The sequence below is a fragment of the Manis pentadactyla genome, chromosome 1 (assembly GCF_030020395.1).
Source record: "Manis pentadactyla isolate mManPen7 chromosome 1, mManPen7.hap1, whole genome shotgun sequence".
NCBI classification, from domain to species: domain Eukaryota; kingdom Metazoa; phylum Chordata; class Mammalia; order Pholidota; family Manidae; genus Manis; species Manis pentadactyla.
Window position 1 is genome coordinate 175,304,212 of NC_080019.1, and position 24,568 is coordinate 175,328,779.

The following is a 24,568-nucleotide window of genomic DNA, read 5'->3' on the forward strand; positions in this document are numbered from 1 at the left end:
CATGTTGTTGCAAATGGTAGGATTTGTTTCTTTCTTATGGCTGAATAGTGTATATGTACCATGTACCATCTCTTCTTTATCCATTCATCTACTGATGGACACTTAGGTTGTTTCCATATCTTGGCTATTGTAAATAGTGCTGCGATAAACATAGGGGTACATATGTCTTTTTGAATCTGAGAACTTCATAGGGTAAATTCCTAGGAGTGGGATTCCCAGGTCAAATGGTATTTCTATTTTTAGTTTTTTGAGGAACCTTCATGTTGCTTTCCACACTGGTTGAAATAGCTTACATTCCCACCAGCAGTGTAGGAGTGTTTCCCTTTCTCTGCATACTCACCAGCATTTGTTGTTCTTAGTCTTTTTGATGCTGGCCATCCTAACTGGTGTGAGATGATATCTCATTGTGGTTTTAATATGCATTTCCATAATGATTAGTGATGTGGAGCATCTTTTTTATGTGCCTTTTGGCCATCTGAATTTCTTCTTTGGGGAATTGTCTGTTCATATCCTCCACCCATTTTTTAATTGGGTTATTTACTTTTTGGGTGTTGAGGCCTGTGAGTTCTTTATATATTTTGGATGTTAACCTCTTGTCAGATATGTCATTTACAAATATATTCTCCCATACTGTAGGATGCCTTTTTGTTCTGTTGATGGTGTCCTTTGCAGTACAGAAGCTTTTTAATTTGATTTAGTCCTGTGTGTTCATTTTTGCTTTTGTTTCCTTCGCTCGAGAAGATGCATTCAGGAGGAAGTTGCTCATGTTTATATTCAGGAGATTTTGCCTATATTGTCTTCTAAGAGTTTTATGGTTTCATGACTCATATTCAGGTCTTTGATCCATTTTGAGTTTACTTTTGTCTATAGGGTTAAACAATAATCCAGTTTGAATCTCTTGCATGTAGCTGTCCAGTTTTGCCAACACCAGTTGTTGAAGAGACTGTCATTTCCCCATTGTATGTCTATAGCTCCTTTATCATATATTAATTGACCATATATGGCTGGGTTTATATCTGGGCTCTTTGGTTTCTCCCATTGGTCTATGGGTCTGTTCTTGTGCCAGTACCAAATTGTCTTGATCACTGTGGCTTTGTAGTAGAGCTTGAAGTTGGGGTGCAAATTCCCCCCGCTTTATTCTTCCTTCTCAGGATTGCTTTGGCTATTCGGGGTCTTTTGTGGTTCCAAACTAGAGAAGGATTTTCTCTAGTCATTGAAGAATGCTGTTGGTATCTTGATAGGAATTCATTGAACCTGTAGATTGCTTTAGGCAGGATGGCCATTTTGACAATATTAATTCTTCCTATCCATGAGCACCAGATGTGTCCCCATTTATTGGTATCTTCTTTAATTTCTCTCATGAGTGTCTTGTAGTTTTCAGAGTATAGGTCCTTCACATCCTTGGTTAGGTTTATTCCTAGGTATTTTATTCTTTTTGATGCAATTGTGAATGGAATTGTTTTTCTAATTTCTCTTTTAGCTAGTTCATTGTTAGTATATAGGAATGCAACAGATTTCTGTATATTAATTTTGTATCCTGCAACTTTGCTGAATTTAGATATTAGATCTAGTAGTTTTAGAGTGGATTTTTTAGGGTTTTTTATGTACAATATCATGTCATCTGCAAACAGTGATAGTTTAACTTCTTCCTTACCAATCTGAATACCCTTTATTTCTTTGTGTTGTCTAATTGCTGTGGCATGGACTTCCAGAACTATGTTGAATAAAAATGGGGAGAGTGGGCATCCTTGTCTTGTTCCTGATCTTAAAGGAAAGGCTTTTGGCTTCTTGCTGATAAGTATGATGTTGGTTGTGGGTTTGTCATGTATGGTCTTTATTATATTGAGGTACTTGCCCTCTATACCCATTTTGTTGAGAGTTTTTATCATGAATGGATGTTGAATTTTGTGAAATGCTTTTTCAGCATCTGTGGAGATGATCATGTAGTTTTTGTCCTTTTTATTGATGTGGTGGATGATGTTGATGGATTTTCTAATATTGTACCATCCTTGCATCCCTGGAATCCTACTTGATCATAGTGGATGATCTTTTTGATATATCTTTTAATTCAGTTTGCTAATATTTTGTTCAGTATTTTTGCATCTATGTTCATCAGGGATATTGGTCTGTAATTTTCTTTTTTTGTGGTGTCTTTGCCTGGTTTTGGTATTAGAGTGATGCTGGCATCATAAAATGAGTTTGGAAGTATTCCCTCTTCTACTTTTTGCAAAACTTTAAGGATGTGTATTAGGTTTTCACTAAATGTTTGATAAAATTCATCAGTGAAACCATCTGGTTCAGGTGTTTCATTCTTAGGTAGTTTTTTTGATTACGAATTCAGTTTTATTGCTGGTAATTGGTCTGTTCAGATTTGAAAAGTTGTATTTTTCCAGAAAGTTGTTAATTCCTTCTAGGTTATCTGGTTTGTTAGCATATACTTTTTCATAGTATTCTCTAATAACTCTTTGTATTTCTGTGGTGTCCATCGTGATTTTTCCTTTCTCATTTCTGATTCTGTTTATGTGTATAGACTCTCTTTTTTCTTCATAAGTGTGCCTAGGGGTATATCTATTTTGTTTATTTTCTCAAAGAACCAGCTCTTGCTTTCATAGATTCTTTCTATTGTTTTATTCTTCTCGATTTTATTTCTGCTCTAATATTTATTATGTCCCCCCTTCTACTGACTTTGGGTCTCATTTGTTCTTTTTCTAGTTTTGTTCATTGTGAGTTTAGACTGTTCATATGAGGTTGTTCTTCTTTCCTGAGGTAGGCCTGTACTGCAATATACTTCCCTCTTAGCATGGCCTTCGCTGCGTCCCACAGATTTTGTGGGGTTGAATTATTGTTGTCATTTGTCTCCATATATTGCTTGATCTCTGTTTTTATTTGGCCATTGATCCATTGGTTATTTAGGAGCATGTTGTGAAGCCTCCATGTGTTTGTGGGCTTTTTCGTTTTCTTTGCATAATTCATGTCTAGTTTCATACCTTTGCAGTCTGAGAAACTGGTTGGTACAATTTCAGTCTTTTTCAATTTACTGAGGCTCTTTTTGTGGCCTAGTATATGATGTATTCTTGAAAATGTTCTATGTGCACTTGAGAAGAATGTGTATTCTGCTGCTTTTGGATGGAGAGATCTTTAGATGTCTTTTAGGTCCATCTGTTCTAATGTGTTGTTCAGTGCCTCTGTGTCCTTACTTACTTTCTGTCTGGTTGATCTGTCCTTTGGGGTGATTGGAGTGTTGAAGTCTTCTAGAATGAATGCATTGCATTCTATTTCCCCTTTTGATTCTGTTAGTATTTGTTTCACATATGTAGTTGGTCCTGTGTTGGGTGCATAGATATTTATAATGGTTATATCTTCTTGTTGGATTGCCCCCTTTATCCTTATGTAATGTCCTTCTTTGTCTTTTGTGACTTTCTTTGTTTTGAAGTCTATTTTGTCTGATACAAGTACTGCAACACATGCTTTTTTCCCCCTATTAGTTGCATGAAACATCTTTTACATTCCTTCACTAGTCAGTGTATGTCTTTGGGTTTGAAGTGAGTTTCTTGTAGGCAGCATATAGTTGGGTCTTGTTTTTTTATCCATTCAGTGACTCTCTGTCTTATGATTGGTGTATTCAGATCATTTACATTTAGGGTGATTATCGATAGGTATATACTTATTACTATTGCAGGCTTTAGATTCATGGTTATCAAAGGGTTAAGGTTAACTTCCTTACTATCTAAGAGTCTAACTTAACTCACTTCCTGTGCTGTTACAAACACAATCTAAATGTGCTTTTTTTCCTCCTCCTTTTTCTTCCTTCTCCATTCTTTGTATATTAAGGATTATATTCTGTACTCTTTGTCTATCTCTTGACTGACTTTGAAGGTAGTTGATTTAATTTTGCATTTGCTTCATAATTAACTGCTCTACTTTCTTTACTGTGGTTTTATTACCTCTGGTGACAGCTATTAAACCTTAGAAACACTTCCATCTATAGCAGTCCCTCCAAAATAGACTGTGAGACAGTTTGTGGGAGGCAAATTCTCTCAGCTTTTGCTTATCTGGAAATTGTTTAATCCCTCCTTCAAATTTTAATGATAACCTTGCCAGATAAAGTATTCTTGGTTCAAGGCCCTTCTGCTTCATTGCATTAAATACATCATGCCCCTCCCTTCTGGCCTGTGAGGTTTCTGCTGAGAAGTCTGATGTTAGTCTGATTGGTTTTCCTTTGTATGTGATCTTATTTCTCTTTCTGGCTGCTTTTAATCGTCTGTCCTTATCCTTGATCTTTGCCATTTAATTATTATATGTCTTGGTGTTGTCTTCCTTGGGTCCCTTGTGTTGAGAGATCTGTGCCCCTACATGGTCTGGGAGAATGTCTCCTTCCCCAGACTGGGGACGTTTTCAGCAATTACCTCCTCAAAGACACTTTCTATCCCTTTTTCTCTCTCTTTCTCTTCTGGTGCCCCTATAATAAGAATATTGTTCCGTTTGGATTGGTCACACAGTTCTCTTAATATTCTTTCATTCTTAGAGATCCTTTTTTTCTCTCTGTGCCTCAGCTTCTTTGTATTCCTCTTCTCTGATTTCTATTTCATTTATCATCTCCTCCACCATATCTAATCTGCTTTTAAAACCTTCCAGTGTATGTATGTTTCATATCTGATACTGTGTTCCATAATGATTGGATCTCCAACCAGAATTCATTCCTGAGTTTTTGTATATTTTTCTGTACCTCCACGAGCATGTCTATGATTTTTATTTTGAAATTTCTTTCAGGAAGATTCATGAGATTGGTTTCATTTGACTCTTTTTCTGGTGTATGTATTATTTTGCTTTGAGCAAGGTTCTTTTGACATTTCATATTTGAATATGGTGCCCTCTAGTGCCCAGAAGCTCTACTCTCTGTAGCTGCTTTGCCCCTGGAGCAATGTCTGGGGTCGCAGGGAGCAGTGTTGGTGCCTGGAGGGAGGAAAGAGCTGTTTCCTGCTTCCCAGCTGCTATGCCTGTCTCCACTGCCAGAATCAGTGGGCTGAGCACACAGGTATAAGCCCCTATGCTTTGTGTTTGTAGCCACTGTAGGTGGGGCTTCTTTCTAGCTGACCTTTCACCAGGGCAGGGTTTGCTGGTTTGCGAGCCAGGCACAGGCTGGCTGGGAGGAAGGTGCAGCAGGCTGCGTATCATGGTGGGGGGCCTTGGAGCTGGATAGCCAGCCGGTGGGATGGAGCACCTGAAGATCGTGAAAGTTCTCAACCTGCTGGGCAGAGTGCACTCAGACAATTTTGTTCACCTGTCCTTTCTCCTGAGCAGTTAGTTCTGTGCAATCCTTGCCCCTTTAGCAGCCTTCTCGCTGTTACAAAGTCTCTCAGACTGCCTGCCTTTCTTTTGTCCCAGATTAGCTGGATATGGATCGCTGTTTTCCACAAGTGGCTGTAATCTCAGTCTCTCCAGGTATTCTGCCTGTCTTAGCTTTCCAATCCCCATAATCACAAGAGCACCATGCAATGTAGGTTTGTACTCCCAGAGCAGATCTCCAGAGCTAGGTGTTCATCAGTCCCAGGCCTCCACTCCCTCCCTGCTCCATTTCTCTTCCTCCTGCTGGTGAGCTGGGGTAGGGAAAGGGCTTGGGTCCTGCCAGATCATAGCTTTAGTACATTGCCCTGTTCTGTAAGGTCTGTTCTTTTCTCCAGGTGTATGCAGTCTGGCACAGCCTTCTTTCCTGTTTCTGTTTCAGGATTAGTTGTATTAATTATATTTTCATATTATATGTGGTTTTAGGAAGAGGCCTCTGTCTCACCTCTCACACCACCATCTTTAATCCTTGTCCCATCCTAAATTTTTTAACCTTATTGAGGAACAACTGGAAATATAATTGTATGTATTTCAAGTATATGTGATGTCTTGATATACATATACATTATAGAATGATTACTAAGATCAAGTTAACTAACATATCCATCACCTCACATAGTGAACTAGTAAACAATTTTTTATGTGTGGCAAGAATGCTTAAGATCTTTTAGCAATGTTCAAATAAACAATACCTATTATTAACTATAGTCATCATGCTGTACATGGTCACCATTCTGTTTTCTGTTTCTATGAGTCTATTCTTGGTACCTCACATAAGTGAAATCATATTGCAGTCATCTTTTTACATCTGGCTTATTTCACATGTTACAATGTTCTCAAGGCTCCATCTGTGTTGTAGCATGTGTCAGCATTGCCTTCCTTTTCAAGGCTGAAAATATTCCATTATGTGTATATATACATTTTGTTTATCCATTTATCTGTTGATGGACACTTTGGGTATTTCTACCTTTTGGCTGTGTGAATAATGCTTCTGTTTACATGGGTGCACAAACATGTCTCCAAGACCCTGCTTTCAATCCAGAAGTGGAACTGCTGGATCATGTGGTAGTTCTATTTTTAATTTTTTGAGGAGCCACCATACTGTTTTCCATAGTGGCTGCACCAGATGGCATCCCCACCAGCAGTGCAGGAGGGTTCTAATTTCTCCATATCCTTGGCAACACTTTGTTTTCCATTTCTGTGATAGCAACCATCCTAATGGGTGTGAGGTGACGTCTCATTGTGCATTCTATTCGCATTTTCCTGATGATCGGTGATGTTGAGCCTTTCCATGGGCCTGTTGGCAAATGTTCTCTTTTAATAGGAAATGTGTATCATGTACTTGATAGTCAAAATAAGTAATTTACTCATGCAGTTTTCCAAACCAGACTTCCTAGAAGGCATGTTTAAGCATTTAGATAATAAAATAATCTACTAATTCCCTGCAAACAGCTCTGCACTACACGTCACTCCACATCCAGCCCTGCCTGCTGACCTCAGGGGCTGCCTAGGGGCTGTCCTTAGGTGGCCAGCTGCAGTGGCCCTGTGTGACAGGCACATGAGTGCCCCTGATTACTCCACAACTGTCAAGGAGTGTTTGAGATTTCCACCTCCCTCCCTCTGCTCTGACTCTTCCTAAACCACACCCCCACCCTTACCTTCTTCATGTTTTCTCTCTCTTTCTCAATTCCATCCCAATGCCTGGACAAGGGCGTTTCTCCTGCTCACTTTCTCTGCCAGTCTAGCATTTTGCTTTTCCTGCTCTGGGGAGACTTTATTCCTTCCCTGCCAGTCATTGGTGCTAAAGTTCACGACCTGACAGGCTGTGTATTGGGCCCCATACTGGGCATTTTCTTCTGTCTTGCTCATAAAGACAACCACTTCCCAAGTCTATCCCTGATTCCCAGCCTGCAGATGCAGCCCCAGCACCGCTCACCCCTGCTCTCCCACGGGCAAGAAACACCTGACTTCAAAGGTGACCACTTGACTGCTTCCTGCCCTCCCACATTCCCCCAAGGCACAAGGTCTCTCCCCAGCCCATTCCTCGGAGTCCCTCCCTTTTACATGGTCCTGGTGCAGGGGCAACGTGCATATTCTATGTTTTTCTGATTTTCTTCTAGTTCACAGCCCTGATCAGCCACCATCCATGCCACCGAGTCACCTGATATCACTTCCACATTCACACGCAGGGTGCCTGGCTCACAGCTCAATCGCCTGTTGATCAGGGAAGCCCCAGGCCCGTGGAGCTGAAGCAGGCTCTCAGCCTGGTCTTGAACCTGAAATTGCCCAAGTCCTCTCCCTGCACCAGGGCAGGTGCTCTGCACGAGTTCCTGTTGGGCTCCGTAACCTGAGGTCCTCTGCTGCCCCACCTCTGGGCGCTGAGTAGCTTCCCATCCTTCAAGGCTGCCTCTGCAGTCCTCTGCCTGCTTCCTTCCAGCCCTGTGTCCTCTTTCAGGCCCAGGGCCCCATGTCCCCCATTCCTCTCCTCTCCTCTTCCTCCTGGGGACCCTTGCTCTGTCTACAGTAGAAACTTATGTTTTCTTTATGATTTCCTTTTGCTGTCATCTCGGGATGCGCCGCTCTCCTTTCCTCTCTTCCAAGTGTAGACCTGTCTTCTCTCCCTGACTTCTGAGTGGCGCACACCACCCCAGTTCCACCCTGGCCTCTCACCTGCACTTCTCCCCCGTCAGATCTGCCCCTGTGGCAGCAGCCCCCACACAGCACACTCCCCTCTCCCTCTGTGCCCAAGGCAACATTGGCCGCATCAGCAGGCTCCCCTTCATTTATGAAGATCTTGTGCACCAGAGGAGTTAGTGAGTACAGCAAGTCAGGCCAAGGTCAGCGGCAGGGGCTGACTCAGTCCTCTTGAGAGTGCCCGCTACATCTCCAACCCCTCAGAGCAAAGCCAAGTCCTCTGGCCCCCACCTCCAGGAGACTGGGACAGCTGGGTCCTGTTTGCTCACAATCAGTCAATCCCATGTGTACGTGTGTTGGCCTGCAAGCCCCTAGGGAGCTTCCCAGGTGTAATCTGGAAGTTGCCTCTGTATGCAGAGGACAGGGAGAAGCTGAAGAGAGAGGCAGGTTGCTCTGGGTCGGTAGGTGGCAGGTTTAACAAGCAGGGGAACTCATGTAACAAGGCTTGTCTTGGGCGGCCACAAAACGAGTAGATCCCCACACCTGCCTGTAAGAATCTTAAAAGTTCTATAGGAGCCGTAACTGGGTTCAGTCATGTACAGAGTCCAGAAGATCTCAACACCACGTCACTATCTGAAGGCTATGTCCTTGAGGCAGCATCTGGGTGCCAGGAAGGCAGGCAATCCACATTCCAAGGATAGGGTGGGTGGAGAGCCTCCAGTTGCCTGGGTGAGGCTCACAGGTCAACCAGTGGTCACATCTTCTTCATGACTTTACAATATGTGTGTCAGTCATATAAATAGGGGATTTGGAGCCCTTAGCCAATGAAGTAACTGCAGCGATGCATCAACCTGGCAGGGCCGCTGCTGGGTGCACGCAGGCCCGAGCCGTCAGCAGTCTGCGAGTTCACGGGCAGCATGCTGTGGGACCATGCCGAGTGTGGAGCCCACCCCAGAGCTCTCCAGAGGTCCCCTCCCCTGGGCCTACGCCAGAGCTGGTATCTGTAAGGGTTTAGCAGAAGGTCCTGGCTGGCAACAAAGGAAAGAAAAGCCTCCAACATAAACAGTGATGAAAATACAAAGGCTGAGAACCACCGACTCTGCAGAAAACTGGCAGCGTCAGCCCAAGGAATACTGCAAGTCCTTTTAGACACACGGTTGTCTGTTTACATGCACCTCTGCTTAGAAAATCAAGGATCTGAAATACAGATGAAGCCTCCCTGCGACTGGTCCAGCCCAATGAACAGCCATCACAACCTTGAACATTTATCTTGCTTGAAAGGGAGGCCCTCTGGGTGTGGCAGGAGTGTCAGCAAAGGTCCTTGGTGTCTTCTGCCATCACTGGCCCTGAGATGGAAGGGCTAAGGGGCTGAGGAATCACTTCCTGCCCGAGAATACACAGCTGCATCAAAGGAGTCCCATGACACAGAGGACTCTGTTTGACATGACCTGCCTAGGAAGAAGTTTGCATAAAATGAGGGAGGCTTAGTAAATGGTTCACCCACTCAGAAACAAATGTTGTAAAGGATGCAGCATAATGTTGAGTTAAGAATACAGGTTCTGGAGTCAGACGGACCTGGGTTCAAGTTCTGGCTCCATTTCCTACTAGTAAAGCAATGTCGATCACCCACTCAGAGAGGAGGTTGGGATGTGTGTGTGCAGCACAGCAAGCCCCAGTCACGTATAAACACCAAATTCACTGATTGATTCATTCACTTATTGATGGCTCTTCCTTGCTGGGAATATATCTCAGATTTGGTATTCAGCCTAAATACTGGATTATTTATTTTTGCAAAGGCCTGACTGAAGGAGTATTTTACTTTCATAGGACAAGAGGCGATCATTTCAACCCTCCACTGGCTAGATCTCAAGATTAGTAAGCATGGTGAGGAGCAGGTGCACTGCTCAGAGGAAACACAGCTGGAGTCAGTTGAAACCACCCATCTAATTGGTCTTTTTAAATTCACATGAAAGGGATATGGCCAGTACATCCAGTCACCTCTTCACTGTTGTTATCCTGCCCTCAGGACACCACTCTGGAAGGCACACTGCTGTAAGTGCACAACAGGACCAGGCCTGCAGCCCCCAGGTCCAGATCTGTTTCTAAGAGAACTCCAGAGGTTCTGTTTCCATTATGTCTTTCTGTGTAACATGCCTCCTCCAAACTTACTGGATTATTTTATTTCCTGTCATGATCCTGTGTGCTCACAGAGCTCAGCAGGGATCTCTGCTCCATATACCATCAGCTGGATGCTTAATGGGCTGTGGCATCTCTAAGGACTTGCTCGTAGATCCAGAGCTTGGTGGGATGGCTGGGCCTCCCCAGCTGTGTCATCCCAGGGCTCTGCATTGTCCCTTCAGGCGGTCACTTGAGCAGCAAAGCCAACTGTCTCACAAGGTGGGTCAGGGTAGAAGCAGGAGCCAGCAGGCGTGTGGTGTAGGCCTGAGAACTGGCACAGCATCACTTCCCACATTCTGTTGACTGGAGCCAGTCACAAAGCATCCCAGATTCATCACGGGAGGGGACTGCACTTGGGGGTGAATCCCAGGGGGGATGGTTTACTGGGAGCCATCCTTGGAGAACAGCTTTCATGCGTTCCCTAAGTGGGGCTTCCTGGGGATGTGAGAGAATGGACTATGGAATGGGTCAGAGCCTGCTTACTTAACAGTAAACTCAGGCAAAACAAAGGCTGAGAACTACCGACTCTGCAGAAAACTGGCAGCGTCAGCCCGAGGAATACCACAAGTCCTTTTAGACATGCAGTTGTCTGTTTATATGTGCCTCTGCTTAGAAAGTCAAGGATCTGGAATACAGATGAAGCCTGTACGAATGCCATGGAGTGAGATTCTGGCATTAATTCTAATACTTCCTCATTACAGAACTGGGGAATGTATTCATCAGACACAGTTTAAGTAAATGTTTCCCCTCTGCCCCTTTGGACACACTGCTTTCTTCTTCTCGGTGTATGTCCACTATTGAGCTTCTCCTGGGATTCATGTATCATGTTGTAATTACCATTTTCCTTCTGGGGAATGACATTTATCTTGATCACTGAGGAAGCACCGTCTCACTACCTCACCATGGTCCAAACCGATATTTCATGTGCACAGTCTCTGCCAACCCCCTCCATAGCCCCAGATCTTACCATTCCTAATGGCCCTTGAATGAAACTGAAAGCCTGCAGAAGGCTGTTCTCCTCCAGTGTGCACTCTCAAACAGTACTTTGCTTATAGAATTTTCCCTTCCTGTGATGCTCTTTGATTTTGGAACACTCTTCATGTCTGTGAGCAGTTAAAGAGCTTTATAGCAGGCCCTGAATTTCTGCCAAAAGAGTGACTTCCAGCTTCTGCAGAACCTGAAAACAGACCCAACATAACAGAGTGTCTGGTGTGTGGTAGATGCTCAACACATGTCTGTTGAGTGAAGTGATAAATGTTATAATAATTGTTACAGTGAGTAGATGAGTTACCTTTTTTTTTTCAAAGGACCTAGTTTCAAAAATCATTAGTTACCATCTTAGTATCTTCCCCATCCCTTTAAAAAATTTATTTTTTGTATTGAGGTATCATCAGTATATAATATATTAGTTTCAAGTGTACAATGTAACGATTTGATACTTGTATGTATTGTAAATTGATCAACACAGTATGTCTAGGGAACAACCATCATCACCCTTTATTTTCTAACATAAAGTCTGACCCTAAAATACTGATCCTGAATTTTAGATAGCTCTGGCCATCTACCGAAACCATTTGTGGCAGAGTGTTTTATTGGGAACCCATTTAACATATTTACATTTAATAATCAAAGTATTTTCTATTTTCATCATCTTCACTTGTACTTTCTATCTGACCTACTCTTTCAGTTTCTTTTCTTTCCCTAATTGGATTTTTTTCTTCTTCTTCCATTTCTTCCTTTCTATTAGCTTCAATTTATGTACTCCATGTCTAGACTTTTAGGGATTATCTAGAAGTAATTCTAGGTAATAAGCATTCTTTCCTAATCAAACTCTGAGTTATTATCCTCCCCCCTGCCACCCAATAATGCAGAACCTTAGAAAATTTTCACACTGACCAGCCATCTTTGACTTACATATTATTCCATATCTTAGTTATGTTTTGTTTTTTCTAACTCCCAAGCCACTGTTATTACTGGCTTATACAGTTGTTGTTTGTTTAGATTTTATGGTCAGTTCTTACTCATTTTGCAAAACTGCTTGGTCAGTCTTATAATCTTTTGCTCTTTCTATCTTCAACCTCTTCTCTTTGCTTAAGCATTTTCTGCATTTGCTAATCAGGGGGTCCTTATGTGTCTGATTCTGCTGTGAGTTGTTTTTGCTGGCTGTTGCTCATGGTGCCATGCTAGCTTTTCATTCATAATTTGTGAGCTCTGGCTCAAATTTCTTGAAAAGTACTTGTGTGGTTCTTTGTGCCTGGGTAGCACAAAGTGAGCGCCTCTAGAGGAGGAACGCACCTGCTTCTGCAGGTGTCTAGGAGCACTCCCAGCCTCAGGCCACTTTAAATCAAATTCTTGGCTTGAGGTTTGCGTGAACACCCACATTATACATTACAACTCCAAGCCTACATGAGGTCAGGGTTATGTGAAAAATCAGGGGAGACTCCCACACACACCTGCTCAGGTTCCCAGCCAGCCTATTTCATTTGCAGTTTTCTGGAGGGCCATGGCCAGGGGACAGATTAATTTAGAATTCACCATTAACAGGTAAAGCTGTCAGCTCTTATCTGTTATGCTGCCAGAAGCAGAAATTTGTGTGCTGGAGGTGCCCTCAAAGTTTTATTTTGGTTTTAAAGAGGCAACATGGTCTGTGGTGTGGTGGTCCTTGGTAATCAATGCCTGGAGAGACTTTCGGGAAGAGCAGTGAATACGACAGTTCCAGTTTCTACTCACCATTCTAGGGACTATTCCAGTACAGGTCAAATCACACTCCCCGTGTGGAAGTCACCTGAGGTGGACGCCCTGAGTACAGCTCTGTCAATGGGTGCAAGTCCGCTGATTACTCGTGTGTGCCCAGTGTGACTGGGGCCTGGACTGCATTCTTTCTGCATCGTGAGCCTGGCCCCTGTTGGTCTTTCTGCCCATCTGTTTGGTTACTTGCTTAAAAACCCTCTGTCCACTCAGGCTTTCCAGCTCTCTGGGAGCTTGGGCCACAACACACCGATGGGCCATCCCTGTGGGTCTCTCCAGTCCCAGATACCATCTTGAACAAATGGTGTCTCCTATGGGCTGCTCCCTGTTCAGGTCTTTGACCAGCTTGTGGCCTCCTAATCTCAGTCCATTCAAGACCGACTTTTGTGATCCAACCCAGAGAGCCTTTTCTGGATCCTTCTCTTTTCTTCCTCCTACCCTTCTCTCTGCCTTGTTCTTGTTCACATTCTTTACTCCAGGGCCCTGTTATTATGTATACAACATCCTGGTTACATCACTATAACAACTCCAGCCTAACCCATGTTTCTCCCACCAAAGGTCAGCTCTTGGGTCCACAGAGCTGCATGTGAGCGGTGCACAGGGGGGACAGCCTCAGTACCTCCCTGTCCAGCTCTTTCATTCTCTGCAGTTTTTTTCTCTTCTAGTCCTAGAGGACCAGAAGCAAACCTGGAGGTGAGAGCTGAGCACAGCTGGCACCATGCTGACCTTCTGCTCTGTGAAGAAGCAGACTCCACTGCCGGAAAGCCCGCCACCAGCGCAGATGAGGGAGATGGTACCCAGGCCTGCCGAGTCTGTGGGGACAAGGCCACTGGGTATCACTTCAATGTCATGACCTGTGAAGGATGCAAGGGCTTTTTCAGGTAGAGTTACCTGTCAGCTTTCCCCATCTGCCGCTTCAGACATGTGGGGTCTCATCTAACTGGGGTTCCACCATTAGTCCCTGGGCACCATCACAGGGCCTCAGCTCCCCCTGTCTCCTGGGTTCCGCATGGGCCTGTGGCCCATCCTGATTCATCTCAGGAGGGCCATTTATACCTCAGAGGATTCCCTCATCTTCTATCTTCCCGCCCTACCTGGAAAAGGCCCCGTTCCTATAAGGTCCCCCTTTGTTTCTCCATGTGTTCTTGAATAAAATAGAAAATCAGTCCATAAGAGAGCAAAGAAATTTGAAAATCCAAAATGCAAGTGTCCAAATCAGTCTTGGGGAGTGGTGGTTGAGTAAAGAATGGCATAGAATACATGTAGAATATGACAAAACAAGCTCACCTAGAAGCAAGCAGACACGAGGTCCAAAAAACTAAACACTGAAAAGGCCCCAGCTCAACAGCAGGACAGGCCCAGGTAGAAGGGCTAGTGTTGTTCTGATGAGAAAGAGAAAACATTCAATGGGATCTTTCGAGAAAGGGAAGGGAGCAGAGAAAGGTGTGTGTGAAGGACAGCTCTCAGTCCGCCCTGTGAAGGGCTGGGATGAGGAAGCAGCTCCCACCCCCAGGGCCACACTTGGGACCCTCAGGCACCCTCGGACAGCCAGCATGACGTCGCCCCCTGCAGAGCTCTTCTTGGTGGCTGGACATGCGGACAGAAATGAACCCCAGAGCCAGGGCCTTCCCTGCGATCCCAAAGATGGGCTGCTGGTCAGCATGTCATGGGTGGGGGGCCCACAGGAGGACCCCAAGGAGGCACTGTAGCAGCAAAGTGTCCCCCACGAGTGAGAAAACCCAAGGTTCGAGGCTGATGTGGACCCAGCTCGAGGTCTCACAGGGTTAGGTGGGCCTAGAGCAGGTCCAAAGGTGCCTGCGTTCCGGTGAGAAGTGAATGCCGGCATCGTGGGGATTGTGACAAGGCTAAGATACAGCGGCCTTGGCAGGCTGCGTTCAGCTGCAAGAGACAGAGGCGCAGCAGGGTACTGCACCAGGGAACCCGGTACCTCTCATAACTAGAAGTCTGCAGCCGTGGGGGGGGGTGAGCTCAGCAGCTCAGCTGTGTCCGTTTTTCTCTTGTGCCATCTGTATGATGCCCTGAGCTCAGCCTGCGCCCCTTGGGGCTGCACGGTGCTGGGGGCCACAGGCAGGAACCACTGTGCTCAGCCAGGGAACAGAAAGGCCCGTTGCTTCCTCTCTAAGAACAAGGAAACCTTTCCCAGAAGACCCCTCATCTCACATTGGCTAGAACCAGGCCTTGGCTGCCTCCTGAACTGGTCACTAGCAAGGAGCTCGGAGATAGATCCCTGAGCTGGGCATACGGCAACGTGGGCACACGTGGCGGACTTCTGAGCCAGATCTGGAGTCTGCCGGCAGCGTCAGTGCGGACTGCCACGGGGTGCAGGCTCCTCTGCGCTCCCTCCTCCTCTGGGGATTTGTCCCAGGACTCCCGGCAGAAGGCGGCCTGTTGCAGTGGTTGGAACTTGCATTCTGGTGTCGGGCAGACCTGGATTCAAGTCTCAGCTTGTCATTTACCTGGAGGACAGGTAGTGACCTACGTTCTCAAAGACTTGGTTTCCTCATCTGTGCCGGGCAGATGGTGCAGTGACTTTCATAGGGCTGTGAGAACTGAATTTGCAAAGCCCTGCACCTGAGCCATCTCATACCATTGATGACTGTGAGCTCCGTCCCCCTCTTCCCATTTTGGGTAGGACCAGCTGTCTTGAGTAGGACCAGACCAGCAGGGAAGGTAAACAGGGAAGGGTGATGCCCGAGAAGAACACGCCCCCTGGGCGGGTCACTGGCCTGAGACCTCAAGCCTCTTGAGCCCAGACCTGCTTGGAGCTCAGCTTCCGTTCAGCCCCCAGGCCCAGCCTGCGGCCCCACCTGCCCATCCCTATGCTCCCTCACTTTCCCTCATTTTCCCTCATTTTCCACACTGCTGGACCAGAGCCAGAGGCTGAGCCAAGGAAGAATCTGTCTCCTTCTGTTCAGCTGCAAGAAGGGGGAGGGATAAAGTCAGGGTCCTTATCCTGGGTCTTCCATGGCAAGTTTGGGACGCCTGGGCTGTGGGGAGAGGGTGGCTGTGCTGGGGTCCCTAAAAGGCCTGTATCCCATGGTCCCCCTTGGAGGCACAGCTGGGCAAGGCCATGTGGGTGCAGGGCCTGCACACTCGACTCTCACCGGGCGCTGAGCCTCTGCTCTGCCAGGCCAATCAGAAGAATCCACTTTTCCAATGGAGAGACCATTGTCCAGTGAAGTAGAGAGCTTCCCACCAGTTTACCCAGTCCTCTGGCTGCCCCCGGGCCCAGGCTAGAATGGAGGCTGGGGAAGAAAGGGCTTCTTACGTTTCTTATAACTCCGGGACAGGTTTCCTGTGGCTCCCTCTTCCCAGAAGGAGAAATCCAGGAAGAAGCCTCCTCTGCAGAAGCATGTCCCCCAGGTCCTCCCCAGGGGTGCCCAGTAACACGGAGGGGGTGAGGGGAAGGGGATAGGAGTGTGGGGCCAGGGTGTGGGGCAGGAACTGGGGTCTGGAGCTGAAGAAAGTGGCTCAGGGCACTGGCACCCCTTGTAACACAAGCACAAGTGTGAATGTGGCAGGAAAGGCTGCCCCCTGCCCTCTTCCACCTGGCTCCTGGGCGTCTAGGGAAGTCTGGCAAACCCCTGCTGTACCTTTCCTATGAAACTGACCCAACACAGAGGCAAAGGCAGGGCCCACAGAGAGTGTGACTAGTGTCCCTGGGGTTGGGAGACATAGGGGGGTCACAGTGTGCCCCCAGGCGGCCTACCTTTGGTCTTGGTTCTCTCACAGGAGGGCCATGAAACGCAATGCCCGGCTGAGGTGCCCCTTCCGGAAGGGCACCTGCGAGATCACCCGGAAGACGCGGCGGCAGTGCCAGGCCTGCCGCCTGCGCAAGTGCCTGGAAAGCGGCATGAGGAAGGAGAGTGAGTGGCGGGGCCTATGGACTGGTGCATGCGTGCCGGCCAGGAGGATGGCGTGGGGTGTGTATGAGCACCTGTGCACAGGTCACATGTTGGCTCATGGCCTGTGTGCAAAAGGCAGGCTCGTGGAGAGGAGCTTACAGCCCCTCTTCCAGCACCCCAAGGCCCATCCTGAGGGACCTGACAGATGCGGAGCATCTTTGCTCTGCTCGGGGAAGTGTGGTGAGCCCTGGCCAGGATCATGCCCTCTCTCCCCTTGGGTGCCCTTGCGTGATTCTTTTTGTCCCCTTCATAATTGTCCTTATGGTGTTTTAGCTGACTGGAGGAGGTGAATTTGGGAGATGGAAGTGAGACACATGGTGTGATATGACCCCCAACCTTCCAGAATCTTACCATCTACCAGCTGCCTCAGACCTGGCATCCTACAGAGGAGCTGTTTGTAGACCGGTGACACAGGCTGCTCTCACTCTACCTGTGGAGCTTTGGTATCACGGTGCTCCCAGGTCACTTTGAGTTTAAAGCTGATGGGGAAAAGAGCTGGAAGTTTCCAGTGCATATCTGTCTCCATCAGTCATTGAAGAATGGGCAGCCTCTTTCAGGGGACAAGTTCTCTGGGCATGTAGGCAGAGAGAACCTTCCCTGCAGACCAGCTGAGAGCGAGTTCCTTGTCTGTTGCCCCTGCTCTCTCCCACCGAGGACCCCCAGAGCTCTGCTCTGCACAGGCACATGGGCCCCAGAAATCCCTGGGAGGCCCTAAGGCTCCAGACTACATAGGAAGTGGCTGGAGTTGATATTTCTTGCTGAGCAGTGGCCCCAGCTCTCCAGGGTCTTGGAGACCCAGAGACCTTGGGTGTCTCAGGAGTCTTGTCGGCATCTAGACCACCAGAGAAGAACACTACCAGATGCCAGTTTGGGGACATTGTGGCTGGCCAGGAGCTGTTAGGCACTCCCCGTGCAATGCCTCATTGAAACAGCAGAGTTACAGGTGGCAGGAGAACTCTGTCACTGCAGAATATGAAGAAGGAAACTGAGGGCTAGGGAGGCTAAGGGGCTTGCTCAGGGTCACTGCTAGTAAGCGGCAAAGCTGACACTCAAACGCAGCACCTTTTGATTCTGAAGCCAGAGCTCTTCCCGTGGCTCCAGAAGCTTCAGAAAGTTGTCGCGAACCCCACTGCCTCAGGCAGCGCACACCCTCCATCCTCCTCTGGGTGACCTGGGAGCTGGGAGTTTCTCGCCACCAGCCCCCCCATTATGGCTGCTTGGGAGGTGAGGGGCCTGAGCCGCTCCTGCTGTCCCCGCAGTGATCATGTCCGACGCGGCCGTGGAGCAGAGGCGTGCCCTGATCAGGAGGAAGAGGGGAGAACGGATCGGGACTCAGCCCCCAGGAGCCAGGGGTCTGACTGAGGAGCAGCAGGCGATGATCAAGGAGCTGATGGCCGCGCAGATGAAAACCTTTGACACCACCTTTGCCCATTTCAAGGATTTCCGGGTATGAGGCTTTCGGGTCGGTTGGGCAGCCATCCCAGCGCCGAAACCCGGCTTCTCATTCCCTTGGTTCTCAGAGCATGGGCCCTGGTCTGGCCGCTGCAGCGTCGCCTGGGAACTTGTTAGAAATGCAAATGCTCAGGTCCCCCCAGACCCTCTGAATGAGAAACTCTGAGGATGCGGCCCCATGGTCTGGGTGTTGAGGAGACCCCCAGGGGGCTCTGAGCCACACTCCAGCTTGAGGATCTTTTCTCTCTCCTTCCACAACATGTAGGAACTGGTCCTGAGCCAGAAATGGAGTTTTGGAAGCTGAGTTGCCTCAACATTGCTGGCACTTAGAGCTTTATAAGGGCAGGGTCAGAATCTGTTGGGGTCTGATGTTTGTGAACTGGTTTTCTGATCCTAGAGACGTTAGTGATCTCAGCGGCCTTAGCCACGTCCAGTCCAGTGCCCTTCTCTGCGGCGCTCACAGGGATCTCAGCGGCCTGCTCAGCTCAGAGAGTTGGTAGCCAGCAGCCTCAGAAGTCTATGCTTCCCACCTGTAGCTCCGAGACCCTTCTTTCTGAGTTTCCTGAGGGCAAGGTCGGGGATGCCTGGGACACGCACACTGCGGCAGGGAGCAAACCCGTGTCTGAGCAGGCAGGGAAGTGAGTGGTCATTAGCTCACAGATCCAGTAAGTGCACCATCTGATAGGAGAAGAGAGAAGAAACACACATGCTGCACGCGTGTGTGTGGCGTGTGTGCCTGCGATGGTGTCCTCTCCGGCTGTGGCTGGACATGTGCTCTGGGGCATGTATGGGGACCTGTTTGGGAGAACACTAGCTCCTCTCCTCTCTCCACCTCCCGGTTCCTGGCCCAGCTGCCCGAGGTGCTTAGCAGTGGCTGCAGGATTCCAGAGTCTCTGCAGACTCCATCCGGGGAAGAAGCTGCCAAGTGGACCCGCATCCGGGAAGGTTTGTGTTTGGTGAAGCTCTCTCTGCAGCTGCGGGGGGACGACGGCAGTGTCTGGAACTACACACCCCCAGCTGACAGCGGCGGGAAAGAGATCTTTTCCTTGCTGCCTCACATGGCTGACATGTCAACCTACATGTTCAAAGGCATCATCAACTTTGCCAAAGTCATCTCCCACTTCAGGTAGGACACAAGCACTGGGTGCACAGGTGTGGAAAGGAGCTGAGAATGGCCAGGGCCTGGGGTAGATGCCTATGAATTTGAGGGATGCTGGTGCCAAAAGGCCCTCCTTTGTCTCTGCCCCCAGGGCACCTGGTGTTACTGGGGAGTGGCGCGCTTGCTGTATGGCTCATGAGCTTTGTGAGCCGTTCACCTGTCTCAGCCACCTCCTCCGCTACCAGGGAGCTAATGCCTACCTTGCAGGGCTATCTGGAGAGCAACTGGCACACACATGGTAGACATTCAGAGTAATTTCCTCCCCTATTTCTGCCCCAAAGGGCAGGAATCCCAAGTTGGCATTTCCAGAGCAAAGAGGGAGTTGGAAGGCAAGGGAAGGCAGTCCAGAGGGAGGAGTGGAGACAGGAACAGACCAGGGCGTCCAGCAATCTGCTGCCAGGAGAAGGTTGAGAGGCCTGAGGAGGGTGGGTGGTCACAGGCCCCACAGGGCCGGAACTCCCAGAGCCGGGCTCAGCCACAACAGTCAGGGGCACTGGGGGTGGGGAGAAACCCTGGCCCTCCTGGTGTGGCGGCCGTGGCCCCCTAACACACAGTCTGTCAGGAGAAGGCGCTCGGCAAACCTTCCCTGGGGTTGGCCCCCTGGGGCCGGGTCAGGAGCTGAATCACACTCCCGAGTGGCCCCTGCTTTCAGTAGCAGGAGGGCAGGGTACGTTCCAGGGGCCCATGGGTTCCCTATCGAGTGACACCTAGGACTTACTTAAGCAGGAGGGGGGCCAGATCATGGGAAAGGCAGCTGGGAGGGAGGCCTGCTTATACATGTGGACGTTGGCAGATCCCTACTGATAGTCAGTGACCCACTGGAGTGGGCAGGTACTCTTTGTTTCTCATGGCCACAGTTTTGGGCACAACCACCTCAGGAGGCAAGTATTGTTATCAGCGTCATTCCCAAGATGCAGCATTGAGGTTCACTGAGGTTGATGACCTTGCAAAGGGTCATAGTTAACCAGCGAGGCCAGATCTGGAAGCACAGAGTACAGAGTTCATTCAGAGCACTTACCTGCCAGATCCTAAGCCAGGCACTGGGAGAGGAATAAAGCCAACTTGCAGCTCAGTATTAAGGATCTAAAAGAAGGGTGGGGTGTGGAAAACAAGGGACCAAATTCCCTAGATCACAGCTAGGCAGAGGCCCTTTTGAGGGCCACCAGAACACCCTCCCTCCTGGGCTTCTAGCAGGAATGCCTCCTTGGCAGGGACCTAGGGACCTCTCAGGCAGTGAGGGCTATCAATCTAACCATGAACAGCAGAGGCAGCCACTGTGGCTAGGTCTGTGCTGGGTGCTGGGAGTGGGGCTCAAGGTACCCAGGCTGCCTGGAGAGAAAGAGTGGAAATATTAAATCCAAAATAGACAGTGGGAAGGGGATAGCCCCACTGCATGGAACTCACACCGGAGGAGTGGCACCTGAGGAAGAGCTCCACACTCTGGAAACACTTCTAGAAGGTGCAAAGACTGCTCGGCCTGAGGACTAGTAGGATTTACTTGTGAAGCTAAAGTGGCAATCGTTCCAAGTGGAGAAACTGAGGCAGAATGTGTGAGGCCAGGGCCATGGGCTGAGGCACCAGCTGTGGGTCAGTGGCTGTGTGGGGAGCCAGAGGAGACAGGGCCAGCCTGCAGGGGAGCCCCTGATGGTAGCAGGAGCCCTGAGGGAGCTGGCAGGGAGGAGAAATCTGCTCGGTGGTTTGAGAGAGGGCAGATTAGGGGCAATGCGAGAGCAAGCAGAATAATCCTCAGGGCCCGGAGCCCATCCTGATACCTGGATAATGGGCTGGGTGCTGGCCTGCAGCAGCTTCCGGAGAAGCTGGCATTCCCTCCCCATCCTTGTTGCCAGGGACTTGCCCATTGAGGACCAGATCTCCCTGCTGAAGGGGGCCAGCTTTGAGCTGTGTCAACTGAGATTCAACACTGTGTTCAATGCGGAGACTGGGACCTGGGAATGTGGTCGGCTGTCCTACTGCCTGGAAGACCCTGCAGGTGCCCTGGCAGAGGGAGGGCAGCACACCATGGGGGAGGAGAGGAGCCACGCCAGGATGAGCCTTGGGGATGGTGGGGCTGAAGGCCAGGTGATGGGAGCTGAGGCCTTGGTGAGGGGAGATGAGTACTGGGTCAAGTTCTGACAAGTTAGTTTCCCTCTGAATCCTACACCCAACCACAGGGGGCTTCCAGCAGCTTCTACTGGAGCCCGTGCTGAAATTCCACTACATGCTGAAGAAGCTACAGCTGCACAAGGAGGAGTACGTGTTGATGCAGGCCATCTCCCTGTTCTCCCCAGGTGAGGCTGCCTGCTCCGCACGCCCTGTTCACCCCCCTCAGCGTTAGCGGCTGGAGGCAGCAACCCCTCACCTCCCCAGGGAAGGTCCCACTGATGGCCCTGCCTCCACTCACTACAGCCAGGAAGGTGGGTGGAGGGGGCCTCAGCTGGTCTATCCTTGGGTCGGTGGCGGTCAGGGCAGGGGTGCTGCAGAGCCCTCCTGGTGCCCCCCTCATGGCCCTGCCTGGGTGTCTCTGGCTCTGGAAGGTGGTTGGCTGGCCATTCACTCTCTCTGGGCTGGACTGAGCTTGTCTTTGCCCCCATAACCCTGCTGGCCCCACATTGTCCTCCCCTCCCCGCCAGACCGCCCAGGTGTGGTGCAGCGCAGCGCGGTGGACCAGCTGCAGGAGCAATTCGCCATGGCCCTGAAGGCCTACATCGAGTGCAACCGGCCCCAGCCTGCCCACCGGTGAGCAGCAAGCAGGGAGGGTGTGAGGGCCTGTTCTGAGCCTCTCTGGGAGAGCAGACTGGAGCTGCTCCTGGCTGGGGGGGGCAGTCTCTGGCTGCCAGGACTTGGGGCCCTGCTCTGAGGCCTCCTGCCAAGTCAGCCTGAGCCCAGCTTTGGTGAAACCTGAGGGGCCCAGAGGCCATGGCCAGCTGACCACACACTGCTCCCTGAGGCTCAGGGCCTTCCACACTCCTGTCATCAGGGTGTAGGGGCTTCTAGCAATGGTCAGCAGCAAACAGTGTGATAATAAAGATAATAATAATGATGATAGCAATAAGGAAATCGGTAACAGCTACTCTTATTGAGAAGGGCCAGCCCTGGCTCTAGGCAGTTAAGGGGTACCTTTAATCTTGAAAACAGCCCCATGAGCCCTCCTGCAGGATCCTGGAGGCTCAGGACGACTGCCCAGGCTCCACAGCCACATGGGGGGATCTGGTGGTACACCCGGGCGGGCCAGGACCAGAGCCCACACTTGCGAGCACTGCCTGATCACCTCCCAGGACAAACACAAGCAAACGGGAGAGAAAACTCCTTAGTTGGTCCTGGTCATGACTGAAGGGAGGGAGGCTGCTCATGGCTTTGCCAGACAGGGGCTTCCACCCCTTCCCTGGGCCTCTGCCACTGCTGTGACCTGGTGCTCACAGGCCCAGCCAGGAGGGATGAGGGCCAGCAATGGGCATGCTAGTGAGTACTTAAAACCTCAAGCCCTCACTCAGCCACAGCTCCAGCTTTCTATTGAGCTTGACATCCTGGGGTGCTGGGGGTGGCTGTGTCTTAAAATTGTTCAGAGCCAGGAGGCATTATGGGGAAACTGAGGCACCAGGTGTGTCTCAGGCACTATATCCCATGTAGTTCCAGGAGGGGATTGCAGCCTGCAGGCCTTGCCTCCACAACGACTCAGTCTGACCCCCAGGGTGTAGATTTCCCCCAAGTGCGTGGGGACACTTGGCCGCTGCAATGCCTGGGCTTCTGTGTGCAAGGACTCAAGGCCAAGGCACAAGGCACGAGCTGGGAGCACAGCTCCACACCTGCAGTCCCCCAGCTGTTCTGCCCTTCTCGGCCGCAGGCTGAAAGAGAACCTTAAGGGATTTAACCAAACTGTCTCTTGGTTGAACTGAGCTATCCTGAGATTGACACTCCCAAACTTGGGCAAAGGTCAGGCCGCACCCCAAACTTTCCTCTGGTTGGCCTGCAGGTTCCTGTTCCTGAAGATCATGGCTATGCTCACGGAGCTTCGCAGCATCAACGCTCAGCACACCCAGCGGCTGCTGCGCATCCAAGATATACACCCCTTTGCCACCCCACTCATGCGGGAGTTGTTCAACCTCACAGATGGCTGAGCAGCTGCCCCTTGGGCAGGTCTCCCTGGGCAGCCAGAAGCAGAGCCTTCGGAGCCGCTGCCCCTGGGACTAGACAGATGGGTACCGCTGAGAGCTGCCCGTGCCCTGCAGGTCCTGCCCCCCAGGGAACTCATGATGACAGCTCTGACTGTGCTGGCTCGCATTGCTCAGGGTGGGACATGGGTCTCCCAGCCCTCGGCTCCGTCTGTGGAGAGGGAAGCCAGAGAGCCTTGTAGGGAACATGCGCTGGCCTCTAGGTCAGGCCCATCAAGAGGCAGAGCCGTCCTCCCCTTAGAAAAGGCTCTGTGGCCTGGGGACTGAGCGTCGTGGGAGATGGAAAAGGGCAACGGGAGCTGGGCCAAATCCATTGGCTTCTTGGGTATTTCGTTGCCACCTCAAGTACCCGCCTCCCACTTCCAACTCATTGCCGACCCTGAGGCTCCATCCTGAGACATGAGGTGAGTTTCAGGCCTGTGCCTGTCAGCAGGTGCACTAGTGTCTGCTGGGGTATTCTGCAGAGAAGCCAGAGGCCTGCACCAAGTATCAGGCATTTGTCGTGACCTTCCATGTGTTATTCTTCCCTCTTTTTGGGATCCTCATTTTGTGTCTCTGCATCCATTCAAACACATTATCAAGCAGCAACAGTATGCAACCTGCTCTGGGGTATACAGTGCTGACTCAGACAGGGATCCTGACCTCAGGGAGTTTATAGTTTAAAGAAAACAAAGCAGAAATACAAAAAGCTTTGGTCACAAAAGGAGAGGTGGTAAGAAACACAAGGAATGTCCTTGTGTGGATGCTGAGCTATGTGGGGTCTGCATGCTCCTGGGGACACAAATGAGGGATCCCTGGAACATGTGCTCATGGCAGGAAGGGCACTAATGGGCTAGGAGCACACATGTGTGACTTAGTGCATGTCTGCTTCCACATCCGAACTGGGGCTTGGGCGTGTTCCTTAGGCTGGAACACCAGGGTGGTCTCTGTGACGGCGGTTAATAAACATGCTAGGTGAA

General features: G+C 49.6%; 1 protein-coding gene across 1 annotated transcript in view; it reads left to right on the forward strand.

Annotated features, from left to right (window-relative positions):
• Positions 1 to 24,568, forward strand: part of NR1I2 (nuclear receptor subfamily 1 group I member 2) — a 32,186-nt gene extending 7,618 nt beyond the window's left edge. Inside the window, exons 3-10 of the mRNA XM_057488630.1 lie at positions 13,553 to 13,784; positions 16,657 to 16,790; positions 18,089 to 18,276; positions 19,133 to 19,407; positions 21,288 to 21,430; positions 21,612 to 21,728; positions 22,071 to 22,176; positions 23,411 to 24,568. Coding sequence (XP_057344613.1) covers positions 13,553 to 13,784; positions 16,657 to 16,790; positions 18,089 to 18,276; positions 19,133 to 19,407; positions 21,288 to 21,430; positions 21,612 to 21,728; positions 22,071 to 22,176; positions 23,411 to 23,555 — 1,340 coding nt within the window. The 3' untranslated portion in view covers positions 23,556 to 24,568. The remainder of the gene's footprint in view (positions 1 to 13,552; positions 13,785 to 16,656; positions 16,791 to 18,088; positions 18,277 to 19,132; positions 19,408 to 21,287; positions 21,431 to 21,611; positions 21,729 to 22,070; positions 22,177 to 23,410) is intronic.